The sequence below is a fragment of the Caenorhabditis briggsae genome, assembly GCF_000004555.2.
Source record: "Caenorhabditis briggsae complete genome, chrIV, whole genome shotgun sequence".
NCBI lineage: Eukaryota > Metazoa > Nematoda > Chromadorea > Rhabditida > Rhabditidae > Caenorhabditis > Caenorhabditis briggsae.
In genome coordinates, this window is record NC_013487.2 from 6948814 (window position 1) to 6964864 (window position 16051).

The window sequence follows — 16051 nt, forward strand, 5'->3', positions numbered from 1 at the left end:
GTTTAAAATAATTTTCAATATATCTCATTCACAAATAATCGAATTACAGTTTCAAGAAGCTTACAGAGCCCGTTCACCATAGATCAGTGACCAAATCGGAGCAAAATTATTGATACAAGGTCGGTTTGAGTTTATCACTGACAAGGAGACCTTAAGTTGTCCTGCTAATTGGCCCAAGCAATACAGGTTGAAAGAGCATATTTCAGAACTTATATTCCGTTTTAAGTCTGCTTAGGAGACTTCTAAAGTGCTAAATTTCCAGTTTCGGTACCAAAAATCGTATTTTCAGTTCAAAATCTTTTCCAATGGGATTTTCTCGACTACTAGATGGTTTTAGAACATGAAATGTTTGTATTATGCTTGAAATGATCTGGAATTTCATAAGTAAGTATGTTTCTCAAACATTTTTTTGGAAAGGTCTTGGAAGGTTTAAAAATTTTTCTATGGATGGGATAAGTTTCCCAAGTTTGAAAAATTTTTACAGTTTCAAAAAATTTTCATTACTTTTTGTAGAGAATAGTAACATTGGTGATGAACTATTGTTTTCATGCCTTATTATCTCTCCTCAGTTTTCAGGTTCCTAATGATACGTGACTGAAAAGAAGTGGAACTAAAATTATCCATTCGAACTTTTCCTAATGAATGATGATATATGCATTTATTATGAAGCGTTTACATCATTCTAGAATTTTTTGCAAAAAATATATCCTTAAAAATCCACCTCCAGAACCAAGTTTGGTAGAAAGAAGAAACAGGAAGCCAAAAAGTGCGTCAAGAATAACGAAATAAGGAATTGGGATGTGTTGGTGGTGGTCTTAAGGTTGTAACCTCCCACATCTTCTTCTCCAAAAAAAAGTTGAAAAAGTCAAGAATTGAACAAAACACAAAGAGCCTCTTCTGTTGACATTTAGTTCATTTCATATGCACACCACCTATTTTTTCTTCTTGTTCCTTTTCTTATTCTCGGTTTTCTGAAATCCTGAAAAAAGCGGAAGAAGACTGACGAGGCAGAAACAGAATAGGAGGGTGTTGAAGGTAAAAAATACAGAAAAAGGCATTCTTTTCTACTTCCCGCCCACTTTGAAATAGTGATCCAGAAAAAGAAAGTTTCCAGAATTTTTAAAAAAGAGAAGAAATTTCGGGAAGAAGAGGACAGAAATAGTCTATGCACCACTGCACATATTGTTTTGACGGTGTCTCATTCAATGGTAAGAAGACACTGGATATGATGATATTTTGAACTGAAATTGAGCCAAGTCGAATTGAATTTCTGAGCTGAAAGGGATAGAAAAAAAAGTTGAAGAGGGCATCAAAAAAGAAGATATGGATGTTTGATTTTGAAAAAATTACATTAATTAGGTCATGACCTCGAATTTGATTTTTTGGCCATCACCTCGATATGAATTTTTAGGCCACGACCTAGATTTCAATTTTCGGTCGTGACCTAGATTCCGGTTTTTAGGTCGTGACCGAAGTATATCTAGGTCAAGGCCTAGATTCCGATTTTAGGTCATGACCTAAATTTCAATTTTTAGGTCGTGGCCTAGATTTAAATTTTCAGGTCATGACCTAGATTTCAATTTTTAGGTCATGGCCTAGATTTTAATTTTTAGTGATGAAGATTATATTAAGAAAATCTAGTCCACTCAAAATTCAAATTTTTCTCTAAATATACGAAACTCTGAAAGAAAATGAGGAGACACTCTAGTTTGAATCGAGGATCCATCTCTAGAATTTCTTTATAAAAATTTCCATGACAAAACAAATCAATAAAAAATTTTACAGTATCACATTCTAAATTTCTAAAGAGATACCACCGAAATCTGTTTTACTCATACTTGTAACGGGCCGGGCTTTTTCCCGAATTTCGGAGGCCCGGCCCGGCCCGGAGGGCCTGTCATTCCACAAGTTTTGAAAATTTCAAAAAACACATAAGGGGGGACCCTTATGTGATTTTTTTCGATCAAAAAATTTTTTTCGAGTTTTTTAAAATATTTTTTGATCAAACAGACAAACAATCCAAAAAGCCCAAAAAAATATAGAAAATTGTATTGAGAGCTCAAAATTCGGTTCAAAATGACAAAAATTTTTGCTACCGGGCCTTGAAATTTTCCTCAGGCCCGGCCGGGCCGGGCCCGGGCTTTGGCGGGCCGGCCCGGAATTTTACAAGTATGGTTTTACTCTTTTCTCAGTAACATTTGAGCGACTTTCCACCACCAGTATATGGAATCTTTATAAAATCAGTTGAATTGAATGTTACTTTTTTCCAGTTTCAGCAGTTCTATGAACGCTTTTCACAATCAATTAAGAAGTTTTAGCTAAGACAAATATCAATTTTTACTTTTCCATTCCTTCGAAAATAATCTTTGGAAAACCAATTTGTCTACACTTTGAACATACTCCAAAAATCCATCTTCTTCGTTTTTTTTTGCACAAAAATCTCTCGAATAGTTACGTCCGTTGTTCTATTTGCTTGTTCTCACTTTCGAGTCGAATATCTTTTGCTCTGTAGTTTATCCACTTTTGAAAATTATGTTGAAAAAAAAACCCCGAGGAATCAATACTCAAAATACTGGGAGATTTTGAAATCAAAAACCTGAAACAGAAAGTATATTCAAAAAGGATATTAGAAATACCAAACAATGTTTCTATTTTGATAATTGCCTAATCAAGTACCGCCAAATACTGAAAACGTTCCAATCGAAAAACCCTTGTTTATATTTCCGTCTCTTCGACACCTACATCAGACCGGTCCTCGAATACGGTTGTAAACTTTTCGATCCATCCAATGCCACACTTACCAATAAACTAGAATCTCCTCTTCGTTTTTTCACCAGAAAAGTCTTTCAGAGATGTAATATGCCCTTCAATTCAATCGCCTATCCCAGTTCTCTATGCTAATCACCCTTCATCGCCGCACTCTTCTAGTTCTTCGTACCTATCACAAAATTGTTATAAACTCATACCATTTTCCCTCTATGTCGTCCTACATTCTTCCCAGCCATTCTAACAGAGCCCCGAATTTGTTCAAAATCAACGGACAATACTTTGACTGCTTCCTTCACAGAAACTTGTCTATGTGGAACCGTGTATGTAAGGTGATAAATTCTAAGCTCAGCCCGGTGGCCTTTGCTAAGCAAGTAGGAGCGATTCCTTATGATATTCTGATCTCTCCCACTTGGCAGGACTCTAGTCGGTCCGTCTGGTCATTTTACTTTTTATTTGTACAGGTCCCATTTCTTGCCAAATTATTATCTATCGATTTCCCCATGCATTATAATATTATTATTTTTTTATATTTTTTACTGATCGTTGCTAATAAACCGCTGAAACAGTATTTATTTGAAATGTGAAACAAATTGAACCCGATAAATAAAATATCAAATATTTATGTGTCCAATCGGCAGGCAAATTCCTGCAAAAAAGTGTATTTCTCCTTCACTATATGCTCTGTTTCTTTTGCGTAATGAAGTGAACAATCAATGTTTTCTCTAGTGCTCCTTGCTGGCTCTTTTAGAGCAAAAATCAGAATGCAAACAAAGGAATCCAGACGAAATAGTGTAGGAGACAGAGAGATTGATTAGAGAAGTCGAGACAGTACTTTATCCCAGAGGGAGACAGATTTACGGGGGGCAAAGACACTTGTCCTAATCACTTTTTGCTTTGTCTGGCGTCTTTTTTCACAACTTTTCGTTCATATCTCCTTGAGATGCTCATGCAAAAAATATTAGCTCTGATTATAAGAATAAGGGTTAGAATCATACTTGTAAAATTCCGGGCCGGCCCGCCAAAGCCCGGTAGCAAACATTTTTGTCATTTTGAACCGAATTTTGAGCTCTCAATACAATTTTCTATATTTTTTTTTGCTTTTTGGATTGTTTGTCTGTTTGATCAAAAAATATCAAAAAAAAAACTAAGGGTCCCCCCTTATGTGTTTTTTGAAATTTTCAAAACTTGTGGAATGACAGGCCCGCCGGGCCGGGCCGGGCCTCCGAAATTCGGGAAAAAGCCCGGCCCGTTACAAGTATGGTTAGAATAGTTCTCGGGAGATCAAAATATTGAACTCTTGATATCGTGGGGTCAAATATGACGTATAATATTTGGATTGAGTGTCATTTGTTTGATATCTTGTGCCCTATTTTCTAGTTTATGATTTTGAGTTTTTTGAGATTTTGCAGAAAAATTAATCATGACTTTTTGGAAAGTGATAGCAATCGTTAGTATGAAAAACAAATTTACATTTTACAGTTGAATCAGTAATCATTATCTTTCGAAAGCCATAAAGCTTGCAAATAGTTTTTGGGTTACAACTTATAATGGAAAACCTGTAATAGAAGGGCCCCTTTTAATTAATTTTCCACTTTGTTTTTCTCGGTTCCTTTCAAAGATATCACAGAGTGGTCAACTGATAATTTGTTTGTCATAATAGCAAAAGTGTTTTGTTAGTTGACTCATTGTTGATATCTTGCATAGGAGCCAAAAAAAGCTCAAGATTTACAGTGTGAGGGCTCTTCTATTACATTCAAATGCGAGAAAATTCTTGCTGTTAAAAAAAACCTTGGGTTGCTTCTATGGAATTCGCTATTTTTTATGTAGCGATGAAACAGAAGAAGTGACAAAATGAAACGACAATACAATACAAGCAAAGCAGTATTCCTAATGAAAAGATCTTCTATTACAGGTTTTTTATGATTAATCATTTCCAATAACAATAAAAAGATTTCACTTTTCCCAAATCCAAACTCCCCAGAATGCTAGTTTCCGTTTATAAAATTGTTACGCCGATCAACCCCAGTACATTTGAAACTTTCAAATTTCCAGATCCCACACACATATCATTTTCTAGTTAGCTGGTGTATTTATGATTTATGGAACTTGGTTGGCTCATACTCCACCTATGTCTGCTGCTGACACTCGGTAGAAATGGACGCACACAAAAATCCGAGGGTGAGTTTTCGAATTTTTGAGTATTAATTTTTATTACGGTTTCATTCAGTTAGTTTTTCCAGGCGACCTCTACACAGAACTCCTCGAAGACTACGAACCACTCGAACGGCCAATAGAGAATAGTTCCGAAGCAGTAATGGTTCGAATGGGATTAGTTCTTCAACAGATTGTAGATGTAGATGAAAAGAATCAAGTGGTAGATGTGAATGCGTGGTTGAAATTTTCATGGATCGATTATTCGTTGAAATGGGAACCAGAAGAATACGGTGGAGTGACTGATTTGAGATTTCGAAAAGGACAGCTGTGGACACCCGATGTGCTCATGTATAACAGCGCTGATCCACAATTTGACAGTAGATATGCATCGAATTTATTGGTGTATCCCAACGGATTAGTCAATTGGATGCCACCCGGTAAGTGTATCTCATAATTTACTGTTACAAGAAGTTGAAGAATCTGTGGTTTGTATTTTAAATGGATAATCCGTGTGGTCGTTCCGATAAAGTTAGAGTTATTATTACATTCATACATCAACCCAATAACTAATTCCAGAGTAAAAATATTACTGGTACAAATACATTATGCTATGAGAATTTTTCCAAATAGATAATCCATGAGCGTTATTTGGATGAGTCAGACGAAATGCAACAAAATTTTTGGAATATTTGCATCACCAAAAAGTAATATTTTTACTGTTTTCAATAGTCATTAAATTCGAATTACAAATTTCGGATTCACTCCTTGCTCCGATAGTCGTCCACTAATAAATTGGAATCATTTAAGTTTCACAGGAATAGTTTTTATATTTTTCATAAAGCTCGTGAAAGTAAGTCTCCTAACATTCAAATTTTAGCCGATTTTTCAGGGAAGGTTTTTTAGACAATGGTTGAGAATTGACGAGCCCAGGAGGGGGCGTGGCCTGTGGGTATTATGGTCAAAAGTATTAGAGTAGCCCCTATACCCACCACATACATTATCAGACCTCTAGGACCATTTTGATTTTTTCCATTGCCATGGTGTTTTCGAGTTTCTCAGAGATTGTGTCTTAAATGGATACTCAAATAGGGTTTTTTCGTTAAGATGAGAATGATTATTAAATTAAAACATCAACTCATGAATATTTCATGGTAAAATTATTACTGTTGCAACAAAGTGTTATAAACGTTTTTCCCAATAGGTGTTCCGTGTGGGTTATTCGGATAAGCTAGACAAAATGCAACACAAAATTTCGAAAATTTGTTCATTAAAACAAAATTTTAACTGTTTCCAATAGTGATAAAATACGAAATGATATTTCAAACGTACAAGGGTGAGTGAAAAGCGAGCGTTGATTAAAAATATAAAATATGTCAATTCCATTTTTTTTCATGTCCATTTTGAAATTATGAAATTTCGTCTGGCGTAAAAGTTATCGTGGGGCGCGATTTCTGATCAGGCCTTTTGGATGTCTGTGATTGTCATGAACATTTTTCACAATAGACATTGCATGTGGGTACTTGGATGAGAGAAAAAATACACAAACTTTTTGAAAATTTGATCACTAAAACAAAATAGATTTTTACTGTTTTCAATAGTGATGAACTTCAAAATAAACATTTCGGGTTCACTCCTTGCTCAGACCACTATAAACTTAAAAGTACCACTATAAACTTAAAAGTATAAACTTGAAAATTTTAAAATTAAAAATCGATTTCTATATTTATGTCATGAAGATGATCATTAAAGACTCATTATTTATAGCACGGGACCACGTTTAGAGGCGGACTGACAAGATTAGAAGTTTGAAAATTTACAATTTTTTTTCTAAACTTACAATAAATTTTCAGTAATCCTCTGTTTCTAGTAGTCTACTTAATTCTCACAATTTTTATTTTAGCAATGATTGTTCTCTCATCTCGCCTAAATCCCATTTTCCAGGTCTCTACCGCTTGTCGTGCAAAATCCAAGTCGTTTGGTTCCCATTTGATGTCCAAGAGTGCTTTTTGAAATTTGGCTCATGGACATTTGACGGCTCGAAACTGAATTTAGAGATTGACGAAAATGGTTTTGACATTTCGAATTATATGCAAAATGGAGAATGGACTCTAGAGGGTGCGTGCTTATCCTCGAGTTAAATAAAATTAGAGAAAGTTCAGGCACAACAGTTAAAAGAAACATTCAATACTATCAATGCTGTCCAGAACCTTATTACGACGTCGTTTTCACTTTTGTCATTCGGAGAAGAGCCTTGTATTATGGTTGGTTAACACAAACTGTTCCAAACATTCAGTATCCTTTCAGCATTTAACTTGATCCTGCCTTGTATTCTAATCACTATGCTCACTCTCGTTGGATTCACTTTCCCACCCGATGCTGGTGAAAAAATGTCACTTCGTAAGAAAATCTTTATAGTTGGAAATCTCTATTCCTTACTCAGAAATTACCATCATGCTCTCAATATGCATTTTTCAAAACTACGTAGCCGAATTATCACCACCTACTTCTGAAGCCGTGCCGTTTCTGAGTAAGGCCACCTGAATTTAGAGTTCAAAATGCTCATATTTTTCGTTTAGGTGCATTCTTTGCCGTATGTCTTTTTACATGTGCGTGCTGTGTGACAGCGACAACTTTGGCTCTTAATTTCCATCATAGAACTGGAAAGTCGCACCAGATGAATCGAACGGTGAGTTATACTTGTATGGAACAATTCTTGTTACTTCAAAAACTTGAAATAACTTTACTACTTGAAACATGTTTTAATTTAGTTCCGCCTACTGATGCTTGAATGGATTCCATGGCTTCTGATGATGCGTCGTCCTGGATTCGTTGCTAGAAGAGGAAGAATAGTAAGAGAAGACGATTCAGATGACGAGTTCGAAGAGAGACAGACAAGGCTAGACCAACAGAGAATTGCCACACTTATCAGTCAGATTACAGTCGAATCCAATAAGCCAACACCGACGTAGGATTTCTAATTCTCCTCCAACTTTTCGAGATTTCTGTTTCAGATTCCCTCGCCGCGTGACAATTGTCGATGAAGTGAACGATGAAACAGATCGATCGTTACCTCCAGATGAGGTCATTTGTGAAGAAGATGATTTAGAATCAATGGATGAGCCACCAGCTTGGAGGTCAAACCCTCAACCCCCACCAACACCCGCTCATTTATGGTGGAATGCGTCGAATCGAATGGGAAATCGAGTGCCTGTTGAGCAGATTGCACAGCTTTTAGTTTTACAACAAGTTCATGGACATTTATCGGTGAGTCAATTTGACTATAAATTTCAAACTTTGTTAGATTTCTTCGAATCAATCAAAAAATTGAAATCTTCGGGTTCAATCACAGAAGATAGGTTTTGATTTGGGCAATAGAAACGTTAGCTCATTTTCTCGTGTTTCACGTCTCTAACACTAATTTTTGAACGTTTTCGAAAAGTTATAGAGCTTAAAGGAGGGGAGACATTGGATTTTTCGGAGTTAGGGTATGTATTCTGACGTATCCATACCCAAGCTCAGCTGCTGCACCTCCACTGGTGTTCCCACAAGTTCAACTCGTCGAGGGTCCTTTATCATAAGTTATATGAACCGAATTTCGAAAAAATGTTTTCGAAATATCCCTCCAACCTCTTAAATAAAACTACTGCCTAAAAATACTGTAGCTGAAACTGGATGTTAGCTGACCTTTCACACCTTCCTGAAACAGCAAAAATTTCAATCAAAGTTTTTTGTTTTCAGGAGATCAACAAACATATTCGAGAAAGAGAAAAATCCAAGAAAATCGAAGATGACTGGAAGTTCTCCGCCATGGTAGTGGACCGTATTTGTATGGTCATCTTCACCGGATTCTTATTTGGCTCCACAGTTGCTCTATTTGCTTCAGTTCCAAACATTACCAGATCTTTCTAACTTTTTTTGTTTCGTTTTTTTTGTCTTTTTTATTCGGGTACAACTTCTCATATTGATGTTTTTACTATTGTTATTGGAGGCCTAGAAATCCTGTAGATCTTTTATAAACTATTTTTTCCCAATTTTTTATTTGAGCCCAAAAAGAAAAAAAGCAAAAGAAAGTGTAAAAGAAAAGAGCGAGGGAGCAAAAGCTGTCAGAAATAAATTGTAGGTGTGAGAGTATTAATTTTCGATTTTCGTCCATCCTAGTGTGGTGTGTCGTACAGCTCGATCCATGCGTTTTCTCTCTTCACCAGTTTTCCGACAACTTTCTCATTCTTGCAAATCGAAAGTTTTTCGGCACGAAGAGCACACCACATGCTCTTAACCACAAAATAGGCAATAGAATGGGAGAAGACCATTAATTTGAAGCTTATATCTTCCACTACCACAAGCCAAGACTCTGGGCACTCGAAATATCGGAATCTTGGAGAATTGACAGCGTTCACAGTCTCAATGAAAATAAAACAACCCATGACGAACATGGTACGAGCGGTGCCTAGTGATTCGGTATAGTCCACGGCGAGTGTGTACTGCTTTGGTTGAATTCCCATTCGGACCACAGTTCCCAATCCGGCAAAAGAGACAATGTGGATAGCGAAGAAGACTCCCTGGAAAATTGTATTCGTTTTTCATGTTGACTTTCAACGTCGAATTCTCGGGTTGCTAGGCACAGCCAGGAAACTCTCAAGAGTACAAAATAAATGTGTCTAGACTTCTTGAAAAATCAAAAATCAAATGAAAACTCACCCGATATTTCTGGAATGTCAAAAAGCATGGAATCGAGAGGTACCATGTCATGTAGAAAGCCGCAGTCAAAATCTTGATTCGCACAAAGTGGTCTCGAGTCAATCGAAATTTTGGCATGTTCCGTTGTGAATACAGTGTAATAATCAGGAAAAAGTATCCCAACGGAATGAGAACACACCATGCATCGAAATCGAAACTGGCTTCATGTGCCCTCCAAAAAGCGAGGTCCTTTTGGACGACGGCCAATGAAGCGGAGCTGTTCTCAACGCAAGGCATCGTGGAAAGAAGAATGAATGAGCTTAGTTTCTTCCCGTCTTCTTCTGCTGTTGCTCGAACCACGCCTTCTAAAAAAAGAGGTGAAAAAGAAAAGAAGAGTGTCTTCAGAAGACGAAGAAAGGAGCTGTGGGAAAATAATGCAAAGGTCCTAATGAGGACATATGGAAAATAGGCTCAATTTCGTTTTGTAGACAAACACAAAAATGTTTTTATGATTAGGCAAATAAAGTTAGCCATTTTAGGTTTGTAATTATTGGAAAAAAAAAGTAATTCAAAAATCGGCTATAATTATAAAGAGAAAATGGGTAGAAAAAATAAGTGAAGAAGGCTGTGCAGACGATGGATGGGAATAGATATATTTTACTCAAGACCAGATGGAGAAGCTTGATGAAGTGAGAATGGAAATGAGATTGATTCCAAAAAGAGGTTCTCCCAGCGTATGTGGTCTTTTTTAGTTCAAAAGGGATCTAACTATGTAACCTCCTATGAGCAAAACGTGCAGATTGAGAAGTGAACGCAAAAGTGTAGACAATGATGTCATCAGCCGGAAATAGGCTATTCATTTGCGAAGGCTGCAGAACCCGGTTGTTTTGTTTTCAATTGATTTTTCATATACGAATTTGATTTTTGACTTTCATTAATTTACAAGTTGGCGCAGAATTACCAGGACTGATAGAAACGGGTATATTTCTAGACATAAGTATCTTGGTAGCACAAAAATTAGTAGAAATGTATTTTTTCGTTTGGTTCTAATCAACTGAAATTTTCAAAGCAATTTCTCAAGTCTAGGTATTGTTCCGTTTGTTTGCCGTTGTGGTTTTCATGAGATAGAGCAACTTTGCTAAGTGATAATTCAGCTCAAAGTTGATCAAATGATTTGAAACTTGGTCAGTGTACTGATAAGATATTTGAATTTTCGCACTCCTAATTTGGGCACAGTATTTCGCTTAACCGAAGTTTAAAGCTAGTACAAACTTTATTCCGGGGTAATTATGCACCACCCTGTGTATTTTATAATTCTTGCAATTATCAACATTCATCGTTTTGGAAAATTTGCAAAATTAAAAGCATTGAAACCCCACTTTCGGAAATTTACCTGAAACTAACCCTACAACGAAAATACTGTCCGATCAAAACTGATCCGAAAAGTTTTTAATTGAATCCCATCTGAAACTGCAAATGTAAGTTTTGATCATGTTTTCACCTTTGCTCGGAAAACAAAATTTTAAATTCCTTCATTTAAGTGGAAAAATTGGAAAATCGATTCAAAATTGAACAAAAAATACAAGGAAATTGTTACAGAATTCTTAGTACAAAACTTAAAAGAAAAAAGAAAAACGATTATTTCTTCACAACCAAACATTTTTCTGGAGACTCTTCTGCTTGTCGTTTCGTCACTCGAATCTCGAAATTAATTTGTGTTACTGGCATCCTCGTGTGAGAAATATAGTTTTTGATTTCCATGACCAAGAAGTGATGACCCAATTCTTCTGAAGACTTTGCTGGTGCTCTATACTTGTTTCCTTCAAACTTTTCGAGATTCATTTTGGGATCAGAAATCAATTCTAGGCATCTTTCCAAGTCCAATTGAGGGATTACTTGAATTTCGCAGTATTGAGATGGATTTTCAGCAAATGCCTGTAAAATTTAATTTTGTTATCGTAAATAAATTCAATATTTAGATCGACTTGAACAAATTTTAATTTAGTTATTAGTGGTCATGTTACTGCACAAAGAATGAAGCCAAATTTTGTGTTTCGAATTTCACCGCTATTGAAAACGGTTAAAATATTTCTTGGGAATGCAATTCTTCAAAAGTTAAAAAAATTACCTCTTTCAAATCCATCAACTCTTCTTCCTTCATTGTCATCTGAATTTGCTGGAATCCCGGATAAGCCGAAAAGTTCTTTTGAATCATTTTATCTCGAATATCCACACAAAATGCCCTTTTCCACTGTTTGGTGTTATAAATATCTTTGAATTTGAATGGCTCATCTTTGTCTTTACATCCCATATGTCTATCGTCCCATACTTTTAAAATGATAACTTCCAAAAGTCGAGGTTTCACAAATCGAATCAGCGAAAGTCTCTTCTCGTCTCTATCTGTCTTACTAACAGTCATTCTGAATATTTCCGCATGGATGTTGAGGCTCTTATTGTACAGAAAAGTATCCCAGACAGTCCATACGAATCCCAAATCCGGACGTTCTCTGCAATCCCAACCGTTCCATTGTTGAATATCAAAATCAATTTCAACCAATGGTCTTGACATGTATCTGGTTGCAATCATAAAATCGATCGTTGCCAGAGTATAGTGAAATTTTTTCTCGACGAATTTCACATCGTGCCCACACCAAACAAAGCATCCATCCCTTGTTTGCCAGTATTCTATGCGAAGTTTGGAATTTGGCTCTTCTTCATGGAATGTTACAAGTTTAAGAATAGATGCTCCATGGGTTACTAGTTTGAGATGAGTCATCGCAAAATGATAGCATTTATTGGAATGGTGAAGTTTGGTGAATCGTCTGAAAATATGATTTCCAGATTTCAAAATAAACGGATCAACTCACGGAATCGACGATAATCCAATATATTCAACCGAATCTTCCGATAGATCTTTTAAAATCGGATGCAATATCGGCTCAACTTCAAAATTCCCATTTTGAAACTCCTTGAATATAAATGAAACCTTCTCGAATGATATACTCTCTTCTTTATAATATGCTTTCGATATATCAAACTCTTTTTCTTCTTCTGGGACTGGGTCTTCTTTCTCTTCTTCCTCTTTGTCTTGTTTGAATCGACTCGTTGTTGTGTCATCGAAAAGTGGTATTCTGTCCCATCTACAGTATGGTTTCTCTTCTTGTTCCACTATCTTTTTCCAGCTTGTCATTTGACACAAGTTCTGGTGAGCCAGTCTAGGTGAGTTCTTTTTATGGAATTCATATTGGAGAAGAATGTTTCGGGATTCCACATCTCGAAGAAAACGGTGGAGAACCATTCTGGAAAATTGGACATTTCATTTTTGAAATTTTGGTTAAAAGAATTGAAATAGACGAAGTTGAAATCACTAATGAAACAATTTGCATGGAATTACTGTAAAACCTGTAATAGAAGAGCTCCCAAACTTCAAACTTTGAGCCAATAATTATCGGTTCCAGTTAAAGATACAAAAAAGTGGTCAACTGATAAACGGTTTATCATAATATCAGATTTCTTTGTCTGTTGACCATTATTGGATATCTTGCATAGGAATTGATATAATTGACCTTAAATTTGATAGTGTGGGGCTCTTCTATTGAACGTTTCTTAGTATATTTTGCAAATAAATCGGAATTATGAAGTAAATTTAAAAATTACTTTTTCAAAAAAAAAATTACACAGAAAATGGAAAACTGAGAAAAAAGCAATTATGGAAAACGATTTTTTCCCCGAAAGGAGAAAGAGTTTGGCGGGTAGATCACATTTTGAGATCAAAAATTTGCGAAAAATAATTAAAACAAATTTCAGACTTCCTAAGAAAACAAAGAATTCCGATAAAAATCAGAAAAAAAAATTCAGAGCCAAGTTTTGAGCATATTATCTCCTGAAGTTTCAGAAAGATTAAAATTTACTATTGTCATTTTGCATATGGACATAGAAAAATATCAACGAAAAATATTATTAAACTTTTGTGTTTTAAAAAATCACTGGTCACAAAATTTGGGTTAAGTGAACATTTTGAGATCCCTTTATGTTGAAACCCGTTTTTCTGAAACACGTTGACATCAATTATTTTGTAGTGAGCAGTGATCGAATAGCATGGACCTGTAATTAATTTACAATTTAATTGTTGTCATTTTATCAAAAAATCACCTGAAATCCAGCAATAAAAACAACCAAGAAAACTCGCATTATATGCCAAAAGTTGATCATCTCAAATGCAGTTTCAATATGTTGTCGGTCCTGAAAATATTCACAATAATATTTTACGTTTATCAATTGATAAGTAGACTGTGCGATCTCGTGCTGTAGTGGTTATTACATCTATCTAACACACAGAAGGTCGGCGGTTCGAGCCCGCACGAAATCAAATTGCCTTTTTTATATTTTTAGAAAAACAACAACTCACAATTTTCTCTACAAATGCTCTTTTTGCTTGTTCGGTCTTCATAATTTGCAAATGCATATCAATATTCAGAGTGATTTGTTCAAACTTCTGCAGTGTCATTTGAGTCTCATCATAACCTGTGTTAGATTTGATTCTTTGCAGATTCGATGCCACATCGATGTTATTCGCATTTTTCTCATGAATCACAATTATCAGAGAAACCTAAAAATTGACAATGTTGAAACAATCGTATAGTTTTTTACTTTACCTGAACTGGTTGTCTGATCTGTTTACTGGAAATGCATAACTGGAAATCTCCGATTTCGTGGAAACTCCCATCAACTTCTGGATATTTGAAATAATGTCGTCCACTATTATGAGTCTTAACAGCCGAAGTTCCAGATGGATTGAACAAGTCTACAGATAATGGATATTCGAATTTTAATGCCTGGAAAAATTTAGATTTTCGAAAAAAAATCATTGCAAAAAACTTACTGCAACAGCAATATCCATTTGAGCATGTGGTTGGTGCACTGGGAAGAAAACGCATTGTTGCTGAAAAAACATGAATTCCGAATTTTTTAAATTTTCCAACACTCACTTCTGTTTCCAGCAAAAATCTCATATCAACATAGGAATCTGAGAAAATGGAGAGCACTTCAGAAGTCAGGAAAACTAGGAAGAGTAGGAGATATTTATCGATCTCCATGTTAATTTAGTATTCCGTATTTGGAAGTATGTTGGCAAATGTTTGGGAGGATAAGTAAAAGGAGGAGGAACGAGGTCATGGGGTTAGAAAGACAGTTTGGAGGGGTGATTCAACGAAGAGTGAGAGCAAAAGATGATGGCAGATGGTAGGGGAAATAGTATGAAAGATGAAGAGACGCGGCATGAACAAGAATAGGTATTGTTTGTTCTGACAGATGGTTGTTGGAGCAAAGTTTTGGAGGGGAGGAAGAAGTACTAGTTGGAGACAATCCGGAATTGTAGAACGTTGCTTTAGTTCAGAGAGCGAGAAATATTTTTGTTGAAGGGTACGCAACTAAATATTGAATGAATTGTACTTTTCACTTGGAATTTTAAAAGTTTGAGAAACAGAAACATTTTTTAAAACTTTCAGTGCAAAGTGACATTATAATTATAACACTTCAAGACTTTCTCCAAGAATTTCAACCTACTTTGCATCCAATTTTTCCTATTGTCATAATTTCAAATAAATTATCCCTGTTGATTTAGTAACTTTTCGTAAAATTTTAGTTTTTATAAAAGTTTCTGAAGTGAATAAGCTTCCTATTCGAATCAGAGTCAGAGTACTCGGCTGTCGGCTTGCAACTTCTGGCCGGAAGTTGAGGGGGTTCGGCTTTTGGACGGATCTTGGTCAGCTTTTGGTCAGAAGCTGCCCACCGCAGCAGTGGGACGGACAATGATCGGATTTTGGCCGGAATTTGAAGGCGCTGCGTGTTATGCGGCGCGTGCTTCACTCATTTTGAATTAGTTTTCTATTTTTCTTGCCGTTTCCCTAAAAACTTTGTTTTAAAGTTGCATCCTTTCAATTTTTGTAGCATTTTTTTCAGACAAGTACTTCGGAGACAATAACAGACGATGGTCTCGAAAAAAAGAGTACGAAACTTATCAGGTAATTTATTCTTTGAATTCTTGTCATAATTTAAATTTTTCAGATAAATAAAATTCAAGTCAACATTTTTAATGTCAAGTGCTTAGGAGATATCGCAACTGGAAGTTAATTATTTGTTGAAAAAAAACTGTATTTTTGGAAGTTTTGTTTCCAGGAATCAAAAAGAAACTGGATGCTAGAAAATTCGAAGAAAGACAAGAAAGTTAATCATATAAATTCTATTTTCTGAATTATATCTAATTTTATTCACATTTCAGGCAAAGCCTCTTCTCTCATATTCGTCACGATTCACAGCGACATCTTCAAAATTTAACAATCTAAATCATGATTTTCTTAATTTTCTGTATTTTCCCCTAATTTTGTTCATTTTCATGTATAATTCTTTTCTTTAATAAATACAATTCTACATAATGCGCTGTTTCTATATA

General features: G+C 35.5%; 5 protein-coding genes and 1 non-coding gene across 6 annotated transcripts; 3 read left to right on the top strand and 3 right to left on the bottom strand.

The window, feature by feature from the left end:
- Positions 1 to 4868: 4868 nt before the first annotated feature.
- Cbr-acr-25 lies at positions 4869 to 8832 on the top strand (the record flags this gene model as incomplete). The annotated part of the gene is made up of 9 exons (XM_045235404.1): positions 4869 to 4947; positions 5010 to 5360; positions 6865 to 7038; positions 7083 to 7184; positions 7228 to 7320; positions 7500 to 7609; positions 7692 to 7888; positions 7935 to 8187; positions 8662 to 8832. 9 exons carry the CDS (start codon positions 4869 to 4871, stop codon positions 8830 to 8832), a joined length of 1530 nt encoding a protein of 509 aa, XP_045092942.1.
- Positions 8833 to 9077: 245 nt separating this feature from the next.
- CBG26375 lies at positions 9078 to 9897 on the bottom strand (the record flags this gene model as incomplete). The annotated part of the gene is made up of 2 exons (XM_045235405.1): positions 9078 to 9482; positions 9622 to 9897. The coding sequence occupies 2 exons, from the start codon at positions 9895 to 9897 to the stop codon at positions 9078 to 9080; spliced, it is 681 nt and encodes a 226-aa protein (XP_045098438.1).
- A 1341-nt stretch (positions 9898 to 11238) lies between these two features.
- Positions 11239 to 12898, bottom strand: CBG05437 (the record flags this gene model as incomplete). Its single annotated transcript, XM_002633520.1, has 3 exons — positions 11239 to 11535; positions 11729 to 12422; positions 12468 to 12898. The coding sequence occupies 3 exons, from the start codon at positions 12896 to 12898 to the stop codon at positions 11239 to 11241; spliced, it is 1422 nt and encodes a 473-aa protein (XP_002633566.1).
- Positions 12899 to 13668: 770 nt separating this feature from the next.
- On the bottom strand, positions 13669 to 14696 carry CBG05436 (the record flags this gene model as incomplete). Its single annotated transcript, XM_002633519.1, has 6 exons — positions 13669 to 13704; positions 13753 to 13842; positions 14009 to 14209; positions 14256 to 14435; positions 14483 to 14542; positions 14589 to 14696. The coding sequence occupies 6 exons, from the start codon at positions 14694 to 14696 to the stop codon at positions 13669 to 13671; spliced, it is 675 nt and encodes a 224-aa protein (XP_002633565.1).
- Positions 13897 to 13969, top strand: CBG28927. Its single transcript has one exon. It is a non-coding gene (tRNA).
- Positions 14697 to 15410: 714 nt separating the features above from the next.
- Positions 15411 to 15936, top strand: CBG05435 (the record flags this gene model as incomplete). The annotated part of the gene is made up of 5 exons (XM_002633518.2): positions 15411 to 15459; positions 15562 to 15623; positions 15667 to 15727; positions 15778 to 15825; positions 15881 to 15936. The coding sequence occupies 5 exons, from the start codon at positions 15411 to 15413 to the stop codon at positions 15934 to 15936; spliced, it is 276 nt and encodes a 91-aa protein (XP_002633564.2).
- Between the last annotated feature and the right edge of the window lie 115 nt (positions 15937 to 16051).